The sequence below is a fragment of the Tupaia chinensis genome, unplaced genomic scaffold (genome assembly GCF_000334495.1).
Source record: "Tupaia chinensis unplaced genomic scaffold, TupChi_1.0 Scaffold144276_1, whole genome shotgun sequence".
Taxonomy (NCBI): Eukaryota; Metazoa; Chordata; class Mammalia; order Scandentia; family Tupaiidae; genus Tupaia; species Tupaia belangeri.
The window spans coordinates 5,623,335-5,649,561 of record NW_006204133.1 but is presented as its reverse complement, the minus strand read 5'-3'; the positions used below and the strand labels follow the sequence as shown (position 1 = coordinate 5,649,561).

General features: G+C 44.2%; 1 protein-coding gene across 1 annotated transcript in view; it reads left to right on the top strand.

Moving 5' to 3' along the window:
- The window catches only part of RFX8 (regulatory factor X8), an 85,775-nt gene that overhangs the window by 5,781 nt on the left and 53,767 nt on the right, over positions 1 to 26,227 (top strand). Inside the window, 2 exon segments of the mRNA XM_027767521.1 lie at positions 6,142 to 6,203; positions 8,610 to 8,687. Coding sequence (XP_027623322.1) covers positions 6,142 to 6,203; positions 8,610 to 8,687 — 140 coding nt within the window.

Here is a 26,227-nt window from a genome sequence, read left to right as displayed (position 1 = left end):
GATTCGTACATGAATGAGGGGATTTCCGGCAGGCTGGCTTCCTCTTTCAAAATAACATTTACTGATGTGTTTCTGATTACCACAGGAATACATACCCTTTGTAGGAAAGGTAGAAATGACAGGAAAGTGTATGAAAAGAAGAAAATAAATACTGACTGTGGCCTCATTGTCCAGAGATACAGCCACACGTGTGAGGCTTGTCTGCACACATGCACACACAAGCACACACATATGTGACCAGCAGGAGCCAGGGGAGTAAACAGGGGATGACCTCATCTTCATTTCCCAGTCGCCTGTGGACTTTCTTCCTCCACTCCTGAAGGCCGCCTGAGCAGGCCACGGGACCTCGCTAGAGCCCTGGAGTGACTTGTCACTGGTATCTAGCCGTCAGTCTCAGTCCAGTGCTCAGGCTGTCCAGCCCCAGGTAATAGCCAAACTCCAAACTAGGTTCAAGGTGGAATCCCTTCCTGTCTCCTCCAGGCTCATCTCTTGCGGGGGAGAACCAGGTGTGGGGCTCCTTCACTCCCTTCTCTCCTCCTCCAGGTGTTGGATTGACCCCTCCGGGAGGGAGGGAAGCAGTAAGAGTGGAAAGTTCTTATTAAACGGCCAAGTGCCCTGGGCCTGGTGGTTCTGACTCCCTCCTTGAGGCAGAGGAGGGGGGGTCCGGTGTGCATCCTACACTTGGCGAATGACTCTTTTCTGAAGGTCGCTTGCCACCTGACCCAGAGTCTACCCCTCAAGGCCACCGAGGCCTGATTGCCCATCCAGGGACCTCTCAGGGCACGGGTTCTTCCACACACCAGCTCGCTCATTTGTTCTTTCTTTTTTTCTTGAGAGATTTTTGGTATAGGGCGCGTGAGCTCGCTCATTTGTTCTTTCTTTTTTTCTTGAGAGAGTTTTGGTATAGGGCACGTGAGCTCTCTGGAGAGACAAAGACAGAAAGCGAGAAGTCACCCCCTGGTGGTTATGACCACATCACAGTCCCTTCTCCTCCACTTCCTCTTGGGATTTTGGGCATGCACACACATACACCCAGTGTGGGTTTTAAGTTGCGGGGTCTAGGACTCAAACTGTGGTTGACTACGTGAGAGTCCAGCGCCATAACCATTATGTCATCTGCTGGTCCCCACACACCAGCTCTTTTTCTGCACGGCCATCTCCAACCACTGAAAGTATTCAACCATCTGTGGCCTGAACAGGCTGTGGGTGTGCTAGCCAGACCCAGAGAAGAAGCATTATTTTAGACTCGTCTACTGAAGCCCCTGGCCAGCCCTTCTCTTGTTCCCTGTCAGGAGTCCTAGGCCCTCATCAGACACGAACCGCAGGTGAATCCCCTTTTGTTGGGCCTGAGGGGTTGGCCCACACCCCTTGTGCACATCCTTTGCAGGAAAAAGATGATCTCACAGCGAGAAATCCCTACACTTTTACCTCTCTCTCCCTCACTCTGGGTGAAGGTGAGGACTTTTTTAAAGTTTAATAACCAAATTTTAGCTAAATGTCTGAAGATAAAGTCCCCTGTGATGCATATCACACCAGTCACTGTCCTGTCTGCTGTCTTCATGCCTCATTCTATAGGTAGTATGTGGATAGGGGGATTAAAAATTAATGTGTGGATGGATGGCAAACAGATAATAGAGTGACTTAGATAGATAATAGATAAATAGAGATAGATAGATATAGATAGATAGATGATAGATAGATAGATGATAGATAGATAGATGATAGATAGATAGATAGATAGATGATAGATAGATGATAGTACGTAATGTAATATATTTAACAGCACCAAACCTGAAATCAGACTTCATCAGTTATAACCCAGGGTAAGTAATTTAACCACACTGTGCCTCAACTTTATCATATGTAAAATGAGGATATTAATAATAATATTGTTAATAATAGTATCTACTTCACCAAGTTCTGTTAAGGAATGAATGAGAAAACACACATATAAAGAAAGATGCAGGGGCCAGCAGGTGGCGTAGTGGTTACAGCACTGGACTCCTATGTGGCCCACTATTGTTCAAATCTGAGACCTGACACCTTGAAAATGATGTTGGACACATGTGCATGTGTGCCCAAAATCCCAGGAGGAAAATGGAGTAGAAGAGATTGTGGCATGGCCATCCAGCCAGGGAGTGATTTCTCACTTTCTCTCTCTCTGTTTCTCTGGCAAGTGCACACATGCTATGGCAAAACAAAGCAAAATTTAAAAAGAAAAGAAAACAATGCAGTCCTGACACATGGAAGACACCTAGGAAACTTTAACATATATTGTAATATACATATAGTTTTACTTAGACAATCAGAAACAACCTTATGGTAAAATATTTTCATATGCATGTTGTATAATGGCTATAAAATATTTTTTAGGTGTACCATAATGTAACCCTAGCCCTTATTGGAAATAGAGTTTTTGTGTTTTTTCCTTTTTACCTGCTCCAAGCAATGTAATTCTCCATCTGCATCTGATCATTTTCCTGAGGTAGAGTCTCTGACATGGCCTGCCAAATTGCTTTCCACAACCGACCGTAAACATTGGCCATCCATTCGCACCCACTCGTGATAATTCTTGCTATTCTTACCCAGCTCCATGATGTTCCCAACCTAGATAACGTGTTGGGTAAGACTGCACTTAACTGTTTCTATGGCAGTTACTGGATTACTTGGGCAGCTAAGCGCTTTCACATGTGCTTTGGTTATGAGCGTCTTGGCAAGATACTTTCCATCTTGCCATTTTCTGTTAGGATATTGGTATTTTTCTCATTGATTTTAAACAGTTTTTTCCCATTGATGATAGAGCAAGGAAGAGAGAGAGAAGACCCTCCACAGGGTCGGGGGATGCTGTGCTCCTCCCCCAGTCCCCAGCGTGCCAGAACTCTGAGCACCTGCTCCAAGCCCAGCGTGTTTTCAGGCCGACCAGGACAGGGACTGAAACCACAGCTGCCACGTGGCTTCCAGCTCCTCAATCTGGTGTGCTGCCAACTACGCACAGGGGATGGGTCTTCCCGATGATTCCCGTGTGCTCTTCCTATACAGAGGATATCATTTTTTTTTTCATTTTAACAATGATGTACCTGCTCATAAATGAAGTCACAGGATGGTCTGTGGTTGTAGTTCCTCAATAATATAAAAAGTGTAGATTATAATGTTGCCAGCCAACCAGCCAATTCCCTTCTGCTTCGCCCTCCAGAATGCCTGATTATTTCCCAGGCCCTTGAATCTAAGTCTGCTGCCTCCTTTCTAACAATTTCTTTAAGTACCTGCTATTTGCATCCTGATTTTATTTTGCAGCTAGACATATAGGAAGGTACGGACTGATTTCTTCAAGTCAGAGGAGATGAAATTGTGAAAATCTCTTGAAAATGGGAATTTCTGGCTTCTAATTCTGCATTGAGATCTGATTAATTTTTCTTTTTGCTTCCACAATTGATTTTCTTCTATGTGTTTTGGCTCTCCTTTCCTGAAAGACCTCTGATTTGCACTCATGCCTGTGGTGTTGAGTTACGTGAAATTCACGTCCTGCACTCTCATTTTTACTCCTCCACACCCAGGCTTGTGTCAGCTTCCTGTAAGAAGAGGTAGGACACGGAACCAGATAAGAGGGGAAATATTTCATAATCTTTCCGTTAAATCCTGCAGTTTGGGAGCCAATAAAAAAAACAGGGATGAGACATGAAACCAAGCAGAAGTGGGGGCTGAATGGTTATGGAGGGGCTGGTAAGAAAATAACAGAAATTATGGCTTTTTTATGTTTATTTATTTCTTCCATGAGTCGGAGACAGAGACACATAGGGGAAGAAAGACAGAGAGACAGGTACCCCCAGCAGGTTTTCACATTGCAATCCACAGCCAGCCTCAGCCAGCCAGGTTCACAAACACTTGTGTGTACCTGGTGTGTACAGGGAGACCTCAGGATGCGAACCAAGGACCTCCCACATGGTTTCGGCATTGCAGAGCATTGTGTGACCGGTGTGTACAGGGAGACCTCAGGATGTGAACCAGGGACCTCCCACATGGTTTCGGCATTGCAGAGTATTGTGTGACTGCTACACCACTGTGGCTTGCCCAGAAACTGACTAGACAGCTCTGAATATCTTGTCCTCACTGTTCTGTCTTTTGTTATCTCATCGCAACCCAAAATTTCCACTCTTAGCAGTGTGCAGCTGGATACCATGTATGGCACGGACCTCTTCTGATCGGGAACGGGAACAGACTTCTACTGATCGCGAGTGTGATGTCAGGGCTCTCTCACAGCACCAGCCAGATGACTGGGAGGCGAGCCTTTGAACCAGAAGTGGCTACGTTATTCAGCAGTTTAATAGAACCAGAAGTGGCTACGTTATTCAGCAGTTTATTATTATTCACTAACAAAACCTTTAAAATGAAAAAGACAAAAAAAGGGCAAACATATGAATAATAAAAAGTGAAAATGGGGCTGGATAGTGGAGTAACAGTAGAACAACACTGAACGGTGCTGACTTAAATGGTTAGGTTCTGGGTTCATGTCCAGAGACGTTCCTGAGTACTCTGGGCATGTACGTGCTCGTGAGCAGGGACTGGCTGTGGCTGGGGGTGGGTTGCAGCATTGAGAGCATGTCGAGGGGGGTGACTCTCTCTCTGTCTCTCTTTTTGTCTCATGCTCATGGAAAAGAGAAAGAAACTTTTTTTAGAGGTTTTTGCCTCTGGGATGCACTTGCCAAGGAGAGAGACAGAGAAAGTGAGACATCACACCCCCACACACACCCAGGGAGGATGGCCACACCACAATCCCTTTTCCTCCATTCTCCCCTCTGAATCTTGGGCATGTGCGCACACATGCCTGGTGTGATTTTCAAGCCACTGGGTCCAGGACTAGAACAACAGTGAGCAACATGGGAGTCCAGCGACGTAACTGCTCTGCCATCTCATGGTCCTGAGAAAGAAACTTTTTTATAAAGTGAAAGTTACTAACACATTTAAGAAGGGGGAAGGGGAAGCAGTTAGAACCAGCAGATGGTATAGCAATTACATTGCTGGACTCCCAGGTAGTAGACTGGGGTTTGAATCACGGGTCTGGCAGCTTAAAACTCATGCTGGGTATGTATGGGTGCATGCCCAAAATCCTGAGAAGAGAACAGAGGAGAAGGGATTGAGGCATGGTGATCCCCCCGAGGGGTGATTTCTCGGTTTCTGTCTCTCTGTCTCTCTCTGTCTCTCTGATGAGCCCTATAGCAAAAATCTCTCCATAAAAAGAGGGGACAGTAAAATTATGGCCCTCTGACTGAATGAGTTACAATACTATGTTAATAATCCCATTTTCCAGGGACCACCAGGTGGCATAATGGTTATGTTGCTGGATTCCTATGTAGTCAACACAGTTTGAGTCTCAGACCCAGTGGCTTAAAACTCACAAAAGGTATGTGTATGTGCATACCCAAAGACCTGAGAGGAGAATGGAGGAGAAGGAATTGTGGCATGGCCAGCCCCCCCAATTTCTGTCTCTCTGTTTCTGTCTCTCTCCAGTGAGTGTACAAGCCCTATGGCAAAAATCTATACTAAAAACTATAAAATAATCCCGTTTCCAGGGAATTTTTGATGACAAAGGGAAATGTTTATGGTGTGAAAAGTAGAATGCAAAACTACAGGCATGGGCTGGCCCTGTAGAGCAATACCTTACTTTGGGAGCCGGAGCCCACATGGCCAACTGCAGTCTGAATCCCAGCACTGGTAGCTGGAAAACACTCAGAGTGCATGTGTCTGCATGCCCCAAATCCTGGCAGGATAGAAAAATGGAGGAAAAAACACCCACTGGGGGGGTGTTTTCTCTCTCTCCCTCTCTCTCTGGTGGGCCCATGTACCTCTGACAATAAAAATCAAAATACAAAGTTTTAAACTACAGACATGCTAATCACGTGATGCTCTTATGGAAACATCACATATTGAAGCTTTGGGAGAAAGACTGGAAGGAATGACACTGAAGTTTAAATGGCAATTTTCTCTGAGTGGTATGTTTTCTTTTTCACACTTGTCTATTTTTTTTCAAATTCAATTTACATTTTTTTTAATAATCAGAAAAGAGAAAATATAATTTAACCATTGAAGAGAAAAACATGGGAAATCTCTAACTTTCTGAACGTTTCAGTGTGCTTGTTCTTTCAGCTTGTGCGCTTGGCTTTTCCTGCTCTCGGAACCCGGAGATTGGGCACAAGAGGGAGTGCCAGGTAGGGTTATCATTTTTATTTGATGTAAAACATTAAAACCAAGGATTTGAAAACTCACAAAATGAGTAACAACAACAACAAAAATCCAAAACATGGGCTGACCCATGGTTAAAGGACCCTCGTGGTTAGAGGGGCCAAACCCTACATGGGTGATGGAAGTTCAGATCCTGGCCCCGGTAGCTTGAAAACATCCAGGCATGTGTGTATGCCCCAAATTCCGAAGGATGGATAAATGGAGAAGGATTGTGCACAACCATGCTCCACTGTGGAGTAATTTCTCCTCTCTCTGTATCCAGAGAACACATGAACTCTCTGGCAATAATAAAAAAAAAAAAATCCAAAACAAAACATGCTATGAAAAGCAGTTCATTGCCAAAGAATGCTCATGATTCCAGATAAATTCTAGTGCCTAAAATTATTCAGTTAAAGCTAGAATCAAATATGGGTCTCTATTTTCTTAGGAATTTTGTTAAAAGGATGGCTATATTTTTTTGCTTCAGCACTTCAAATGTTTATAGATGTAAGTGTGTAATATTGCAGCATTTAAACAATTACACACATAGAATAATAGAATTGTTTTAATTACATTTTGAAATAAAATTTCTGTGTTTATCTAAATAACATATGTGGGTAATATTCAGGAGACTAGGCCCCAAGATTATATATTTTTAAAAATTCCTAAGTAATTATTTTATTTAACTTTATTTATTTTAATCATTATATTTTTTAATGTGACCAAAAAGAGATGGGGGTGATGAGAAGGCAAGCTGCAAGGTCCAGGAATCGAACCACATTCAACAATGTGGGAGTCCAGCGTCCTAATCACCACACTACCTGCTAGCCCCATCAAGATTATATTTTTAATGTGAAAGAAAATTCTAGCATTGAGCCAAAAGATGGCATGGTGGTTAAGGTGCTGGATTCCTACATGGTCGACTGCAGTTTGAGTCCTGGACCTGCTGTCTTGCGTTCTCACTTTCCTTCTCTTTCTCTGTCTCTCTCTCTCTGATGAGCACATGTGCCCTATAGCAAATTAAAATAATAATAATAATAATAATAATAATAATAAGATGAAATAAAATAATATTTTTTAAGAAAGAAACAAAATTCTGGCATTACTTGTGGCATAATTTAATAATGGTCATTCAACTATTATTGTTAACTTGTCAAGATGGGAGTTTAAGGAGAAATAATTGAAGCCAAATTTAAAAAGGGGCCTGCTGCCCATGAAGGAATTGAAGACAGCGGGAAACATTTGCCGTATCTCACACTGGGCAATAATTAACTTGAAAACATTGTGTTTAGCTGCTCTGAGCTGAACAAGATGCTGCAGTTTCCTGAGCTCAGCAGAGGAGTCCCAGCTTCCTTACTGTGAGCCAGAGAATCTGAGTCCAGTTCTCAATAGAGGGAACCTCAGAGTCACCTCTCTTCCCTTAAAAAGGTTCAAGGCAGGGTCAGTAGGTGGCATGGTGGTTAAGGCACTGGACTCCCACAGTATCGACCATGATTGGAGTCCTGGACCCAGCAGCTTGAAACTCACACTGGGCATGTATGACCAAAATCCTGAGAGGAGAAAGGATTGCAGTATGGCCATTCTCCCTGGGGAGTGATTTCTTGCTTTCTTTCTCTCTTTGTCTTTCTGGCAAGCACACATGCCCTATAAGAAAAATCTCTCAAAAAAACCCACAAAACCTTCATGGCAGCACAGCAGGAGGCTTTCCCGGCTGCATCTCTCTAAGATTAAGATGTCCTGAATTGGCTTAAAGTGGATAAGTATAGAAGAGTTAGTGCTAAGTGAAGTAAGCCACACTATGAAAGACACACACTGTATATCTCCACTCAATATATACTCCATGTCTGCACTCTATAACAGAAACTGAAAGACCTAACAGAGAGGACAAGTGTAGATATCAGAGACGGTGTAGGAGAGGGGAGAAGATAGGAGAGTGAGTGGGAGGGACTTAGGGGAAAAGCCTATCAGATCCAAGACTGTAAATTTCTCTGTTGAAAATTATGTTTATGGTAATACCCTTGATTTGATTATCATGTACTACATGTATACCTTGAGAAAAACCTTATGTGCTATAGAGATGTACAATGATGGAATGTAAATAACAAATAATAATAATAAAGTTTTTTTTAAATGTCCAGAATTGGCAGAGTAGAGCATCCACAGCTCTTCTCAAGGCTGATATGCATGAAATACTATGAAGTTGCTTGACTACCTAGTAACTTAGTCTGGCTAAGTGACTTATTCGTTTTCCATAATAAATGGAGTCAGTGATTTAAAAAAAAAAAACAAAAAACAGAGAATAACTCGAAATCTTCTGAGCTAGCCAGCTCTGTGTTAGCCATAAAGCCTGTCAGCAGTGTGGCATCATTTTTAAGACAACCTTTATTTTTCAGGTATCATTATGATGGAATCTGTATCAAGAAAAGTTCTTTCTTCTATGCCCAGTATTGTTGCCTTCTGGGTGAAAAAAGGTATTGCAAGTTAGTATCTGTTGTTTGGGTACTTTGGTCATGGGTCATAGCCTGGTTATTAGAACCTTTCACAGTCTAGTTGTATGTAACTGACTCTGGCTGTTCTGCCTGTAAGTCCTCTTTAAAACACACAGATCACATCAGCGTACCTTTGACCAACATACATTTGCCAGCCCCTGGTGGCATCATTGGCCAGAGAAATCCATTTCTGGTTTATTTCCCCAGAAACGTTTATTTCAATCGTCCCCTCACTTACCAAAGCTATTTTGCACCAAGTACGTCTTTGTCCTTCGTAGTGGCCTCCCTCTCGTCAGCATCTCCTCTCGCTACACAAAACCACCAGGCATATCTTCCTAAAATCCTGCATTTGCCCTGTCTGTTTCCTGCCCCAAGACACTCATGCACTTGTTCCAACCTCCTGGATGAAGACCATCCCCATGGACTGGCCTTAGCAGCCCCATTCCTTCCTGCTCTACTTTCCAATCACATTGCCTATGTCTCCCAAGCGTAACCCACGAGTTCGAACACATTCATTTTTCTCTATGTCAAAAGCAGTTTTGCCTTGGCTCCTATCACTCCATCCTCTGTCTAATTAGACCTTCCTGAATCTTGCTTGTCCATTCTCTCTGGACATACGCAGGGACTACCTGCTCTATGGGACCATCCTCATCAATGCCGGTATTAGAAAAGGCTCCTTCCTCCACTTTTTCACACTGTTCATTGTCCACACAACCAGCATTTCTACTTAATGCACAAACGGGCCGCTGAACCGTCATTTGGCATAAATAGATGACCTATATTCTAATAGATAAGGATGATTTCAGTTTTGGTTTTTGCCCAGCATAATTGTTAATAGTGCCCTTTCATTCTTAAACGTGTTTTACTTTGGATAATAAATTTTAACAAAATATATTGCCTTTATTTGTATAAGGCAGCAGCTGAAGTGTAGAACTGAGAAGCCTCCAGTACATTCAAGAGGTGGCTCCTTGTCTCTGGAAGTTTAAGAGGGGAACTAAGATGTTCATTTAATTTGATACCAAGTATAACCTGATAGGTGTCAGAAATGTACAAAAGGTCCTAGAAGAACTCAGAAACAAGAGCACATATTTTGGGCAAAGCCTATGAAAAAAATGGGCTTTGAATTCAACCATGAAGTATAGAGTAGAATTTTTACAGGTAGAGTGGGCAAGGGAGGCTGGAGAGTGGAGAACATCCAGGCTAAGGTAGGAAACTGAGCAAAGGCAAAGGGGTGGGCGGCATGGGCTTCCTGCTGGACAGGAGTGTCTGAAGCTGTCATAAAACATGAACCTGGAAGGCATGTCTGGAGGGCCTTCACTGCCATGTGGGGTGTGGGGGTCATTTCTAAGCCCTCTGGAGGCTTCCCTGGAAAAAATGAGATGGAATCACCACTGAAACCCTCCCATGAGCAAAAAAAAAGGAGTTTTGCTTGTTTCTATCCTGCTGTGGGCTTAATGTTTATATCCCTCCAGAATTCATGTGGAAACCTAAACCCCAATGCAACAGTAGTTAGAGGCAGAGCCATTACGAGATGATGAGGCCATGTGGCTGCACCCTCATGAATGGAATTAATGACCTTATAAAAGAGTCTTTGGAGAGCAGCCTTGCCCTCCCTTCCCTTCTGCTGAATGGGGACTGCATTTGTCCCTTTGGCCCTCTACTTCCCACCATGTGAGGACACAACTTGAAAGCGCCATCTTAGAAAGCCTTCACCAGATCCTGTATCGGCAGGATCTGTGATCTTGGACTTCCCAGCATCCAGAACTGTGAGAAATAAAGTGCTGTTGTTTATAAATGACCGACCTAATGTATTGTGTTATAGCTGCAGGAACAGACTAAGACATAACCCCAGTTAGAGTAGCTAGACTAGCTGTTGAAGGGCTGAAAACTCGGATCTGGAGTTTAAGAAGAATAGATTGAGAAGAAGATGAGTCATGGGCCTGGAGATGGTCCAAGGCTGTTGCAGTCATTCCAATGAGACCCTGAGCCAAAAAGGAGGCAGGTCCAAAAGACCTCTTCGAGGCGGGATCTTCAGGTACTGGCAGTTGGTTGAGTCAGTGTCGATAGAAGGGAGTGGAGATGACTCAGATGAGCTTGTCCCACCAAAACCTCAAACTCAACCTCAAATAAAGTCATTATGTTCCGCTTCAAACCAGCTCTTCCTCTAACATTTCTTATTCATCTCTTAGTCACAAAGATGGGAAAATTACATCACCAAAAATAGAGAAGTTAGGAAAGGGGGCAGATAGGATGAGAGGTTTATCACAGTTGCCATTAGAACTTTCCTGTACTTTCCTGTGCAAATGCATCCTTTTGCTAACTGACCTGTGCACTCTGGAAGGTGGGGCCTAGATCCTGCTTTTCTTTGTTTGCCCCCTGAGAACACGGAAGTCAGTCAATTAACAAGCTAAAGAACTCTGCATGCTCCAGGGAAACAACCAACCAGGCAACTACTCAGTAGGGGTGAGAGACCATTAGGGTCCCAAGGACTCTGTGTTTGTTTCAGATGTCACAGAGAGAGGAGTTAGAGCTGGTCTTTGCTGGGGAGAAAAATAGACTCTATAATCAATGAGGAAGAGGCTACCAAGGAGCTCTGGTGAGGACAAGGGTGACATTGGCTCATTCATAACATTAGTCCAGTCACTGGTCCATGTCAGGGGCTCTAAGCATCACAGATACTTAATAACTGGTAAACCTTACACTGTTGGCCAATTAGAATATTTTTTTAAAAGCATTGAGATTTAAGGGTAGCTTCCTTCCAGATGTAGCATTTCAAAAAATACTGAATACATGTTTTGGAAAGCAGATACATAAGAAATATTACACTGTTGCTAATAATCCATGAACTGTACTGATGAAAATTTATCTATTTTATTATATGACTTTTGTTTATGCCAAAGGGCAGGAATATATGCATGAGAGGGAGAGAGAAAGCACCCCTCCCACTGGGGCCTGGTCACACCACAATCGTTTTCCTCCAGCTCTCTATCTTGTCTGGATCAAGGGCACATGTCCTTGTATTTTTCAATTACCAGGGCCAGGACTCAAACCCGTGTGATATCTGGCTTCCTCAATGCAGTGCTTAATTGTAGTGCTAGGGGACCAACCCCATATGATATTTTTTATATAAGGACCTCTGCAACACATTCCTGTTAAAAATTAGGTCTCATAATTAAAAAGTTCATCTCTCTGGTTTTCAGGCAGTGAAAACTATAACTCACCCTCCATTTCCTCATTGGTTTATTTGGCAAATATTTGAGTTACCCAGTAAGTCAGGCCAGTTCTAGCTACTGTGATAAAGCACTGAACAGGGTAAATAAGGCCTCTCCTCTTATCAATCATCCCTCAAAGAGAAAGACAATAAAAAAGAAACATCAGCAAAATGGCATCTTAAGACAATATAGTGGAATTATGGGAGGGCCTCCCCACGACAATGCCATTTGAACAGAAATGCAGAAATCCCCACCAAGTGAAGGTCGGGAGAAAAGGCAGAGGGAAGGTCAGGTGCAAAGGACCTGGGACACAGATTAATCCAAAAAACAAAAATCTGAAAGTGGAACTTGACGGAGAAGCAGAGTGGAAGGAGAGGAGTCTGAACAAGGAGACCTATAGGAGGCCTTTGCAACAGCCTTGGAAGAAATGGCCCATTGAGATTAGTTACTGAAATGATGTTCATTTTCCCAGAGGGGCAGCATGACACTACGCAATACTACGTGATGATAAGAGCAGAAACTCGGGGATAGACCAACTGGCTCTAACACCAGTACGCTGTGTAATCTAATCAGGTCATTCCTTCTGAGTCTGTTTCTTCATCCACTACACAAGGATATTAATAGTATCTACTTCATGGGGCTACTGTGAAGATTAAGCAAATTAATACAAAGAGAATGCTTAGAGCAGCATCTGGCTTAGAGCAAACATTCAGTAAGGTTCTTAAGCATATTGCTCTGAGCGTTGACGCAGATATTTTATCATGCCTACATCATTTTTTCATGGTATTTTTGTATGATTGTTTTATCCCAGTTATTATACTTCTATAATTTCCAATTGGTTCTTTTGCATTACTTTTTTTTTTTTTGCTCAAGTTTTCTATTTGTTTCAAAAGAATTCATAATTACTTGTTGGAGCATTTTTATAATGACTGAATCTCCTTGTGATATAATTCCAACATCTGATTCATCTCAGTATTGATATCAACTGATTGTCTTGATTATCTCCTTTTTTTTTTTTTAAAGAGAGATTTTTGCTATAGGGTATGTGTGCTCTCTGGAACAACTGAGAGAAACAGAGACAGAAAGCGAGAAATCACCCGGGAAGATGGCCACATCGCAATCCCTTCTCCTCCATTCTCCTCTCAGGATCTTGGCCATGCATGCACATGCGCCTGATGTGAGTTTTAAGCCACTGGGTCCAGGACTTGAACTGCAGTCAACTACATGGGAGTCCAGTGACATAACCATTAGGCCATCTGCTGGTCCCTGAGGGTCTTTTCTTATCCAGGCTCTTTGGATTATGGGTGAGGGTCTGTTGTAGGCTCGACATTTGGGTTGTGATGTTAGCAGACCCTTGATCCTATTTAAGTCTCTTATTTTCGATAGAAGGCAGTTGCCCTGTTTTGGTTTAGTGTTTAGGTTCTGGCCTACCTTCATGGCTGACGTCCAGGGACAGCTTAGTTTTATGAGCTCTTGCAAGCTATTCTGGACTGCTCCTTTCTCTGGCACTGCTAGGCTTTCTGACTAATCCTTGTCAGTGCCACTCGCAGTGGTGAACCACTTCCCTGGGCCACCTCCTACAGGGAGTGGGAGAGCCAGAGCAGCTGAGTCTGAGCCTTGTGATGCCTTTAGTGTTCGGAGGGAGACACTGGGTCCTGCCGACACTGCCCCTGTGGGGGCAATGGCCTGCCCTCTCAGTGCTCCGAGTGTGGAGTGGGTGTTGAATTGCCCAGGCTTCTCTACTCTCCTACTAGATGGATGAGCCCACTGGTCAGTGCTCTGGGTGTGGAGGGGTAGGGGTGGTCAGCTCACCAGGACTTAGAAGCTGCTGCTATGGGCACATCAGGTCAGCAGCCCATGCCTGGGCTGAGGACCAAGCGGTGTGGCCCCACTGGGTTCCTCCTGAGTTTCCGTTCCCTTGTGTCCAGGCTTTCTGTGGATGTGTGTCTGTACTGGTTGCTCTGGTTCCATTCGCCCAGAGTCCATCAGGGGTATGTGGGAGATAGAAAGAAAATGTAAAGCCCACCACTAGTCTCTATTCCTGCAGACTATAACCAGTTCACTCTCCTCTTTCCAGCGTTCAGAGTTTTTCTATCAGAGCTTGTTAAACAATTTCCAAGCCTTTGGTTATATTAGAGGGAAGGAGCAAGGAAAAGTGACTCTTTTTCTGTTTTTCTGAGGGAGAGATCTTTGCTATAGGGTGTGTGTGCTCTGGAGAGACAGAGAGACAGAAAGCAAGAAATCACCCCCCAGAGGGGATGGTCATGCCACAATCCCTCTTCTATTCTCCTCTTGGGATTTTAGGCACACATGCACATGTTCCCCAGTGAGTTTCAAGCTTCTAGGTCTGGGACTCGAACCATGGTTAGCCATGTGGGAATCCAGTGACATGACCATTACGCCTTCTGTTGGTCTGGGAAAAGTGAATCTTTACCGTCTTGTTCCCTATGCATGGTGTTTAATACGAGCTATCTTAGATACTTATTGAAAGCAAACATACATGCATGATAAACCAATACTAGTGAGTAAAATGCTTAATGATATGATTGTACCTAATATTGTAACATACGAGTTAAAATATAGTGGAGAATTCAGTTGGTACAAGACAGTGTAGACCATTTCTCTCAGCCCCTCCATGCTCAGCACAACTAGAAGCCCTAGAACTGATGCAAAAAGCAGCTGAAGGAAAACTGAAAGGTGGCGAGAAGAAAGTGAACTGGTTTGGGTCTCCGAGACTGTAGGACCAGGACAGTAGCTGAGCATTGTGTATCCCTTACACACCTCTTCCCAGACCCGGTGTTTCTCAGTCTTGACACTGTGGTTTGAATGTGTTCCCCACAAGTCATGTGTTGGAATTCTATTGTAGTTGATGGTATTAAGGAAGCTTAATCCAGCTGTGGGAGTAAGAGGTGGAGCCTTTGAGAGTTGATTAGAATTAGACAAGGTTATCGGAGTGGGACCTACTACCTGAATTTTGCTGAGTTTGTAAGACAGAGACATGCTCTCTCTGCACACCCTCCTGCCATTGTCACATCCTGAAGCAGCAGACGACCCTCCCAGATATTAGGACCATGCTCTCGGATTTCTCAGCCTCCAAAACAATGAGTTTAATAAACAACATTTTTTTAAAATTTTTTTTAGTTTTTGCTGTAGGTCAGAGAGAAACAGTGAGAGGGAATGTGCGTAATCACCCCCCCCAGCGGGATAACCATGCCACAGTCCCTTGTCCTACATTCTCTTTCTGGTACTTTTGGTCACATACACACACATGTTTGGTGTGATCAACAAGCCGCCAGATCTAGGACTCAAACCGCAGCTGGTCATGTGGGAATCCAGCACCTTAACCACTATACCACCTGCTGGCCCCAGTAAGCCACTATTCTTATAAATCACCCTAACTCAGATCTCTCTGTTATTAGCAACACAAGGGATGATAACCCTGACCTAGTAAGAGTAGGTAGACGCCTTATTCCTTGATTCCTCTGAAGAGTATCAGGGAGCAGGGATAGTTGGGCAGTAGGAAGTCTGCCAAAAATCAACAGCCAGGGGAACACCCTGCTTCCTCCTTGTGTCTGAGTCTCCCCTATTTCCACCAGGAGATACTGGGGAGCGTGAGCTAATCCATCAATAGAAACCCAGCTACAGCCCACCTCCTGACCAAGGAAGCCTCTGGGTCCCACAGCCTCTTCGTTGCACAGCACGAGACTCTCATCCCTTCACCAGTGGCAGAAATGGCAGGAGTCCACCCTTGGGAAGCCCTTCTGTCCCTTCAGACAATATCAGCAGAGATTTGTGGGAGCCCCAGCAGTGCCAGAGAAACCCAGCAGACCAAAACACCACGACAAAGGCTCTGAAAATGAAGCTTTTGAAAACTGAAGAGAAAGAACAAATCAGCCAGAGATGGTATATGATCTATAATAGTGGTTCAAATGATGATGCATTTCTCAGAGAAGCTACCAAGATGGTCAAAAAAAGTGCTACGACAATTCTCAAAGGCTTAAAGAGAACTGTCAATCACAAATTTTGTGTCCAGCGAAATTATCCTTCAGTAATGAAGGGGCAATAGAGACATTTTCACGTCAAGGAAAGCAAATAATTTGCTGCTAGCTGACTTACTCTTAAAGAATGGCTAGAGGAAGTTCTTCAAAGAGAAAGGAAATGATAACAGAAGGAATCTTAGAGCTTCAGGAAAAACAAAATGATGGGAAGAGCAGAAATTTGGGTACATATATTAGGCTGTGGCTTTGTCAAAGACGTTTTATAAATCATACTTGATGATTAAAACAAAAGTCCTACCACCATCTGATACTCAAGACAATGATATTTCAAAATAAGAAAGAGAAAAGGGCCAACATGGAAAATAATGTACACACCTTGCTCAATATAGCACACTACTGATAGCAACGGACCATGATAAGCCACATGTCTACACTGCATGCATCCACTGCAAAACTATATGAAGAGATGGAGTGTGCTCAAAAACACTACAAAGAAATACAAATGGAATCCTAAGCAATGCTCAGAGTAACTCCCAGAAAGCCAAGAAAGAAATAGAGAAACAAGAACCAAAAGAAATAAATAGAAGGGGCCAGCAGGTGGCATGGTGGTTAAAGTGCTGGACTCCCACATGGTCCATCACAGTTCAACTCCCAGTCCGGGCAGCTTGAGAATCGGGACCAGCAGTTGGTGTAATGGCTATGTTGCTGGACTCCCATGTAGTTGACCACAGTTCGAGTCCTGGACTCGGTGGCTTAAACTCACACTGTGCACGTGTACATGCATGCCCAAGATCCAGAAAAGAGAATAGAGAAGGGATTGCAGCATGGCCATCCCCCAGGAGGTGATTTCTTACTTCCCTCTCACTGTCTCTCTCTGTTTCTCCAGCAAAAGCACGTGCCCTATGGCAAAAACCTAAAATAAATAAATAAATAGAAAATAAGTATAAGTATAAAATAGTCATAGATGTTAACTTAATAATTACTTTAAATGTAAATTATCTACATACATCAACGAAAAGAGAAGATAGCAGAGATTTATAAAGAAAGATATAGCCCACCTACATACTGTTGACAAGAAACTGTTTCAACAGAATGTCATAGATAGGTTGAAAGTAAAAGGACGGACTCATTTGTGGTGGCACAAGTTGGGAAGCACCGCTGCACAGAAGCCAAGTCCACATGGGGGTCCGGGTTCAGATCCCCGCCCAGCAAAACAGACTGGGCATGGCAGCAAGTGCCTGTGGTCCTGGCTGACCAGGAGGCTGGGCCAGGAGGATCACAATGTGGCAAGGCCCTGCAGAAAAGTTCTCTCCCTCCCTCTCACTCTCCTGCATGTGCTCTTCTCACGCACTCTCTCTCTCTCTCTCACTCATTTACAAGAAAGAGGGAGAGAGGAAGGAAAGAATGAGGAAAGGGAAGAGAAGGAGGGAATGGGAAGGAAGGGACAGGGAGAAAGAAAGAGAATAGAAAAAGATTAAACTTTAATCCACTAAAAGCAGGGCGCCTGGTGGACTTGGCCTCTGTGCAGTGGTGCTCCCCCCAACTTGGGCCAGCACATCTGGACCCACCCTTCTACTTTCAACCTGCCTGTCGTTCAATCTAAATAAGTTTCTTGCGAACAGTATGTAGCTGGGTTATAGCTTTCTTTATGAATCTCTGCTAACCTTGTCTTTTCATTCATGTATGTAGATCATTTGATTATGTTTATATCTAATACAGTAGACTTTAGAGCAAGGAAAATAACTAGATACAAAGAGACTACTACATAATGATGGGGTCAACCCACCAGGAAGACAGACCCATTCTGCATGTGTGCATACTGGACAACTTTCTGTTGATTTCTGTCTGCTTTCATTGGCTTCCAATTTATTTTCCCCAAATAATGCTGTAGCCCTATGTCAATGAGTTGAGGTTACTCTGGCCAATCTCAACCGCCGCCACTGAGTTGGGATCTCCAAGACCAGCTGCACTTTCAGAGATCCATGAGACAGCCTCATGGGGCTCGCCATATGTCATCCTCATGGCTAAGATTTATGACTGGGACATAGTAAGGACACACCAGGTCCTGGCAGAATACCTGTGAGGTTTCCCTGTGTTCTGTCCCTCCTATGAGGAGTCCCACAGGATGCACTCCTCCCCAGCAAGCAAAATGCAGTCATGAGTCATTGTCTACCCGTTAGAGACTCTGCACCCTCTGCCTACCACATGCCAAAACTGAAGACTCCCCAAAGGAAAACAGGTGTTTGGTATAAACCAGACGCTCTGTACCAACAGTCTAGGCATGGGGAGCTACTCTTATCAGATAGCTGTTGGCTCCTCGGGGAGCCAAGTTCCCAGACACCAGCCGAGGCTCACCTTGCCGGCTGGCCTTCTAAAGATCACCTGCTATGTTCTCTCTTTTCTGCACAGTTGCATAACCCTGTGAAATAAACTAAGAAAACACTGAATTATACTCATTACATGTATGGATTATATGGTATATGAATCATCTCTTAGTGAGGTTGTTACCAAAAAAGTCCCAATAAGGTTTTGTTTTAGAGTTAGATAACCTTTTTCTAAAAGTTATATGGAAGGACCAGCAGAGTTGGGAAGCACCGCTGCACAGAAGCCAAGTCCACATGGGGGTCCGGGTTCAGATCCCCGCCCAGCAAAACAGACTGGGCATGGCAGCAAGTGCCTGTGGTCCTGGCTGACCAGGAGGCTGGGCCAGGAGGATCACAATGTGGCAAGGCCCTGCAGAAAAGTTCTCTCCCTCCCTCTCACTCTCCTGCATGTGCTCTTCTCACGCACTCTCTCTCTCTCTCTCACTCATTTACAAGAAAGAGGGAGAGAGGAAGGAAAGAATGAGGAAAGGGAAGAGAAGGAGGGAATGGGAAGGAAGGGACAGGGAGAAAGAAAGAGAATAGAAAAAGATTAAACTTTAATCCACTAAAAGCAGGGCGCCTGGTGGACTTGGCCTCTGTGCAGTGGTGCTCCCCCCAACTTGGGCCAGCACATCTGGACCCACCCTTCTACTTTCAACCTGCCTGTCGTTCAATCTAAATAAGTTTCTTGCGAACAGTATGTAGCTGGGTTATAGCTTTCTTTATGAATCTCTGCTAACCTTGTCTTTTCATTCATGTATGTAGATCATTTGATTATGTTTATATCTAATACAGTAGACTTTAGAGCAAGGAAAATAACTAGATACAAAGAGACTACTACATAATGATGGGGTCAACCCACCAGGAAGACAGACCCATTCTGCATGTGTGCATACTGGACAACTTTCTGTTGATTTCTGTCTGCTTTCATTGGCTTCCAATTTATTTTCCCCAAATAATGCTGTAGCCCTATGTCAATGAGTTGAGGTTACTCTGGCCAATCTCAACCGCCGCCACTGAGTTGGGATCTCCAAGACCAGCTGCACTTTCAGAGATCCATGAGACAGCCTCATGGGGCTCGCCATATGTCATCCTCATGGCTAAGATTTATGACTGGGACATAGTAAGGACACACCAGGTCCTGGCAGAATACCTGTGAGGTTTCCCTGTGTTCTGTCCCTCCTATGAGGAGTCCCACAGGATGCACTCCTCCCCAGCAAGCAAAATGCAGTCATGAGTCATTGTCTACCCGTTAGAGACTCTGCACCCTCTGCCTACCACATGCCAAAACTGAAGACTCCCCAAAGGAAAACAGGTGTTTGGTATAAACCAGACGCTCTGTACCAACAGTCTAGGCATGGGGAGCTACTCTTATCAGATAGCTGTTGGCTCCTCGGGGAGCCAAGTTCCCAGACACCAGCCGAGGCTCACCTTGCCGGCTGGCCTTCTAAAGATCACCTGCTATGTTCTCTCTTTTCTGCACAGTTGCATAACCCTGTGAAATAAACTAAGAAAACACTGAATTATACTCATTACATGTATGGATTATATGGTATATGAATCATCTCTTAGTGAGGTTGTTACCAAAAAAGTCCCAATAAGGTTTTGTTTTAGAGTTAGATAACCTTTTTCTAAAAGTTATATGGAAGGACCAGCAGGTGGTGTAATGTTTATATCACTGGACTCCCAAGTAGCCATGGTTTGAGTCACAGAGTGAGTGACTTAACACTCATGCCGGGCACATGTGCATCTGTGTCCAAGATCCCAAGAATAGAATGCAGGAGAAAGGATTGCGGCGTGGTCATCCTCCCTGGGGGGTTCTCGCTTCCTGTCTCTCTGTCACTCTGGTGAGCATACATACCCTATAGCAAAAATATCTCTAAAAAAAAGTTAAATGGAAAAGCACATCACTCAAACCATCTTGAGAATGAAGAATAAAGTGAGAGGAAACACACTACCTGAAATCAAGGCTCACTAAGAAGCTACAGTATGCAAGGCGGTGTGGTGCTGGTGGAGACGTACATAGCCGTGTGGAAGGCCCGAGTTCAGATTCCAGCCCAGTGTGAACAGGCCGGGCGTGGTAGGAGTGCCTGGGGTCCTGGCTAACTGGAGCTGGGGCAAGAGGCTCTCAATGTGGCAAAAATACCTCTCTTTCTCCTGCATGCTCTCTCCCTCTCGCTCTCTCTCACTTAGCGGAAGGAAGGGAGGGAGGAAAGGGAGAGGGGAGGAGGGGAAAAAAGGGAGGAGGAGACACAGATCAATGGAACAGAGTAGAGCATACAGAAATGTACCCACTGAAATATGCTCAACTGGTTTTTACAAAAGTACAGAAGTAATTCAATGGAAGGAAGATAGCTTTTCAACAAATGGACCTGGAACCATTAGACGTGCAGTAAACAAAGCAATAAATAAGTAAACCTCAACTGAAACTTCATAGCTCATAACAAAAAGTAATGCCAAATAGATCACAGATTCAATTTTCAAACGTAAGTCTCTAAAAAAAAATTCATATATAAGAATATTAAACTTTAAAAGTAGTAAGTTAAAATAATTGGAATTAGGGCTAGGAAAAAAGTTTTAAGACTCAATGCTAAAAATACTAAAATGCTAAAAGGAAAAACTAGTTAGTTGGACCCCATCAAATTCAAAACTTTTTCTCTTGAAAAGCCCATGTGAAAAATGTGAGGAACCAGCAGTTAGCGTAATGGTTATGTCGCTGGACTCCCACGTAGTCGACCGCGGTTCGCGTCTCAGACCCGGTGGCTTAAAACTCACGCCGGGTGCGTGTGCGTGTGTGCCCAAGATCCTGAGAGGAGAATGGAGGAGAAGGGATTGCGGCGTGACCATCCCCCCGGGGGATGATTTCTCGCTTTCTGTCTCTATGTCTCTCTCTATCTGTCTGGAGAGAGCACGCGCCCTATAGCGAAAACCTCTCAAAAAAAAAAAATGTGGAAAGATGAGCTACAGACTGGGAGAAGCTATTTGCAAGCCACATGCTAACAAAGGATTAGAATCTATAAAGAGCACTGGAAACCCAACAGCAGAAAAACAAACTATCCGATTAGAAAACGGGCAAAAGACAGAAACTTACAACTCACTGAAGAGGACACATGAGATAGCAAATGCACACAAAAGGATGTTGGCGTCATTAGTCGTTATGGAAATGCCACTTAAAACCGCAGTGAACTACACTCTGCAGCCATCAGACTGACCACAATAAAAAGCAATAACAATACCAAAGGCTGGCAGGAATGCAGAGAAACTGGATCATTCACACACTAGGGGTGGAAACGTAAAATGGCTCAGCCATTCTAGAAAACACATTAGCAGTTTCTTACAAAACTAAACATATGGTTACCATCTGAACCAGCCATTCCACTCCTAGACATTTATGCCAGAGAAATAAAACTTATGTCCACCCAAGAACTTGTACAGAAATGTTTTCAGAAGCTTTATAACAGCCCCAAACTGGAATCAGCCGAGACATTCTTTAACAGATGAACGGTTAAACAAACTGTGGTACACCTATACCCTGGAACATTACTCAGCAATGAAGAGGAGCAGACTATTGATACACACAACGACTTGGATGAACCTCTGAGAAATGCTGATGAGTGAAAACATGTCAGTCTCTTTACTGAATCATTCCATTTGCAAAATGTCTTGAAGTGACAAGTTTTTGAAATGGGGAACAGATTAGTGGTTGCCAGACAGTTAGAGACCTCAGTGCAGAAGAAGCAGGAGATGAGTGTGGTTATAAAAGGGCAATAGCAGGGATCTTTGTGGTGATGGAACTGCCCAATACCTTATCTATGGTGGTAGGTCCACAAAATTGTACAGTCCTAAATATCCACCAAACAAGAGTTTAAATAAACCTTGGGAAATTTGAGTAAAATCAGTGGATTGTGTCAGTGGTAATATCTGTGTTGTGATGATATACACAAAATTTCATGGAAAGTAGGATTATGAAAGAAAAAACTACACATGAATTTCAAATTTAATTTGCACCAAAATAAATTCATACTTTATTTTTATTTTTCTACAAAGTCTTTGAAGTCCCCTTGCCCTATAGTTTTTCAAAATGTTAGTATGAAAGAAAACTGGGCAGAGTGTAGAGGTATACCTCTGAATTATCTATTAAAACCACATACTAATCTATAGCTAAAGTTTCAATTAAAAATAATCAGTCGGCCTAGCCAGATAGTACAGTCAGTGCAAACTGAACAGCAAATCTGGAAGCCACATGGCTAGCCACAGGTTCAGATCCCTGGGTCAGCCTGAGAACATGCATGGAGCACACGTACATGCCTGAGTGTTGAACTGGAGGCTGGAGGAAGGGGACCACAGTGTGAAGAGACTCTAAGGGGCATCTCTTTCTTGTGCGTGTGTTCTCTATCATGAATACAAATAAATTTTAAAATATAAATCAAGCTTAATCCTGTAATCTAGGAGAAAAAAAAATCATGACAGATCCTGTGAAGTATCTCCACAGTCTTCCCTGCCCATTTTCAGGGAGACCCAGAGGTCTGACTGTTTCCTCTATGCAGACTTACCCCTTCTCTCCCAGCTGGAGTCAATGTCTTTCTTTCAAACCGTGCAGTCAGCCATGCAGAATCTCCTCCCTAATCACCAGTCTACAGGGCTGTCCCTCTGTTTCTTTTTTAAACACAAGGGGAACCAGCAGATGGCATAACGGTTATGTTGTTGGACTTCCATGTAGTTGACCATGGTTCAAGTTCCAGACCCAGTGGCTTAAAACTCACACCAAGTGCATGTGCATGCATGCCCGAAATCCTGAGAGGAGACTGGAGGAGAAGGGATTGTGGCGTGGCTATCTCCCCAGGGGGTGATCACTTTCTGTCTCTCTGGCAAGTGCACGCACCCTATAGCAAAGAAAATCTCTCTCTAAAATAAATAAATAAAATAAACGCAAAGTCCAGAACTCTCCTGGCATTGTCATCCTGGAAGTCAACCTGGCAATACAGTGGCTTTTCCTACGAAGACAGGGGCATCAGGCATCATCCATGTGTCTTTCCCCCCCCCCCCTTCAGTTTTCACTATAGGGCATGAACACTTGGCACAGAGAGATAGACAGAGGAGAAAAGGAGAAAGAGAAAGGGAGAAATCACCCCCTAGGGTGATGGCCACACCACAATCCATTCTCCTCCATTCTCTTTTCAGAATTTTGGGCACATACGCACATGTGCCTAACATGTTTTTCAAGCCACCAAGTCCAGGACTTGAACTTTGAAGTCAGCCATGTGGGACCCAGCTCCTTAATCACCATACCACCTGCTGTCCCAGTCCATCTGCCATTAACCAGATAGGCTCCTTAGCTCTAAGAGGCTGGTCACCAAGGATTCACACCTGTGAGCCATCAGCCACAGGTGTGCAGCTGGGTTACTCAGGGCACAGTCTCACAGATGGCTTGTCAGGACATGATCTCTGTCACGTTCAGAACCCAAAGGGGAGTCCCCCAGGGATTCCGTGGAGGAGTATTTCAGTTCTTCCTCAAAGTTGCGTGCCTTGGGGAAGCAGGCATTTCTCTGTATGCAGCAATTGAAGACTAATTTATGAAAACCATTCTACTAATACTTGCCTAAAAGAGGAAGAGAAATGTGGATGCGGGGTGGGGTGGAGAGGAAGCGGTTAAAAGAGTGTTCTTTGCTAGGAGCATCTTCGAGTGGACTGTGCAGCCTCTCCAAAAGCGCCCCCTGAAACTGAGCTGTGCACGAACCGTTCAAGGGCACTTTGCTGTCTCTCTTTTTTCTTTCTGGACCTTGTGTTTTAAAAAAGAAATAGAGGACCAGCCCTGTAGCCTGATGATTAAGAGAGCAGACCCCACATGGCTGACTGCACGGTTCGAACCCTGGAACTGGCAGCTTGGGAAAACACAGCAGCCGTGTGTGCATGCACGCTCCAAATCTTGACTGGAGGGAGAAATGGAGGGGAGGGGGTTGATGCAGGATGATGGACCCCCATTGGGGTTTCTCTCTTTCTCCCTCTGTCTCTGTGTCTCTGTTGAGCACACGAACCCTCTAGCAATGTTTAAAAATAAAAGAAGAAATAGAAATACAAATAAAAGCCCCTGTATAGAAAGATTTAGCCAAAAACCAGGATTTGTAGCAAAAGAGTAGCTTTGAGGAAACTTCTTGCACCACCACCAAGCTCTCCAGAGAAGCATATTATCTAATTAAAATAAACCTAGGTGCTACCACTGGGACACTGTGCCTGCAGGACCACAGGAGGCCTGGGTTTGATTTCTGGTGGTATGCACCTTTAATCCCAGCTCCTCAGGACACTGAGGCAGGAGAGTCTCAACAAAGCAAGACTCATTTCCAAAAAAATGTTTTTAATAAAAATAAATAAATAAGTAAATTTACCCTCAAGATAAGCCCTGTGCTTCCACAGTGCCCCTCCTATGCCTCATCAGTTCGGAGCTTCTGGGGCCCAGTTCCAGGCGCTGGCTGGTCATGTTCACATGGCAGAAAAGCCAAAGGGCTCCTCTTCAAGCCCACAGCACCCTTGAAAGCGCACTCAAAGGACCAGCCTCGCCCGGTGCCTGTGGGCAGCACCCCCTGAGCAGATGGCGGCCATTCCTCCTGGGACTGTCTATCGCACCTCCGGGACCGTCTATTGCACCCTCAACCCCGCCTGGGAACGTGCTTTCCTGAAGGGCAGTGCAGGCTGGAAGAGAAGCTGCAGGAGGTCAAGAACCTGGCTAGGGACCAAAGCATTGATGGTGTACTTATTTTTAAACTTTTTAAAAATTTTAATTTATTATGACTATTTTTTTAAATTTGCTATAAGGCACACACGAGACAAAGAGAGAGAGACAGAGACAGAGAGAGGGAAAGTAAGAAAGCAAGCCACCAGGTCTACAACTCAAACCGCGGTTGGCCATGTGGGAGTCCAGCACCTTAACCACCACGCCATCTGCCAGCCCTGATGGTGGACTTTAACTGGACACCTGCAAGGTGGCGGAAGAGCAGATGGGGTGTTCTGTAGAACCACCAGCGTTCATTTGCACGGCGTTGGGTGGCAATCCTGGCGGGATTGTCTCATGACAAACCTCTGAGGTGGCAGCTGCCCTGAACCAAGGACAAACCCAGGTCTGACTTTTAAAACAAATTGAAAGCTCAAGGCTATTCCTCTCATTTTTATAAAAAATGAAAAAGACCATAAATGTGCAGTGTACACATGTGAGACAGACCTCAAAATTCAGAACACTTCCCTCCCGGCTCTCCTCTCAAGGGCAACCTGGTTTTACTGGGAAGGGGCCTCCCAGACTCTGATCTTGTTTAGTTGGCAACCAGACCCGGGTCTAATTGCTGACCTAGAAATTCACTGAGGAATTGAGGTCAAAGCATAAAATACTTCGTTGTTGTCTGAGGGGAGGGGAGGAGTGGAAATGGGTGCATGCACATGTGTGTGTGTGTGTTTGCACATGTGGAGGTATGTGCACAGGTGTGTATTTGTGTGTGGTCATGTGTGTATGTGTACATATATGTGTTTGTGTGGGGTATGCATGTGCACACGTGTGCATGTTTGTGTGTGGGTGTGTGCACGTGCACATGTGTGTGGACATGTTTGTGTGGGAGCATATGTGCACATGAACATGTGTGCGTGTTTGTGTGTGTACATGCACACGTGTGTGTGCATGTTTGTGGTGTGTGGTCGTATGTGTGCATATGCCACATGTGTGTGCAATACCACATCTAGAGAAACAGCTCCACTGAGCTCATTTTTTTATTTTCTACCTCTTAGGCAAAACTCCTGGTTAATGGACATTTTAAAGGAAATTTTTTTGCCATTTTTCCAAATAGATGACTCTCTGTTCCATCTAACGTAACTTCTGAACTCACTCTCAGAGTCTCCTGCTTCTATTCAGGATACGTGGAAACTAACCTTGCCCTCACCCCTCCTCTCGACACACACACACACACTCT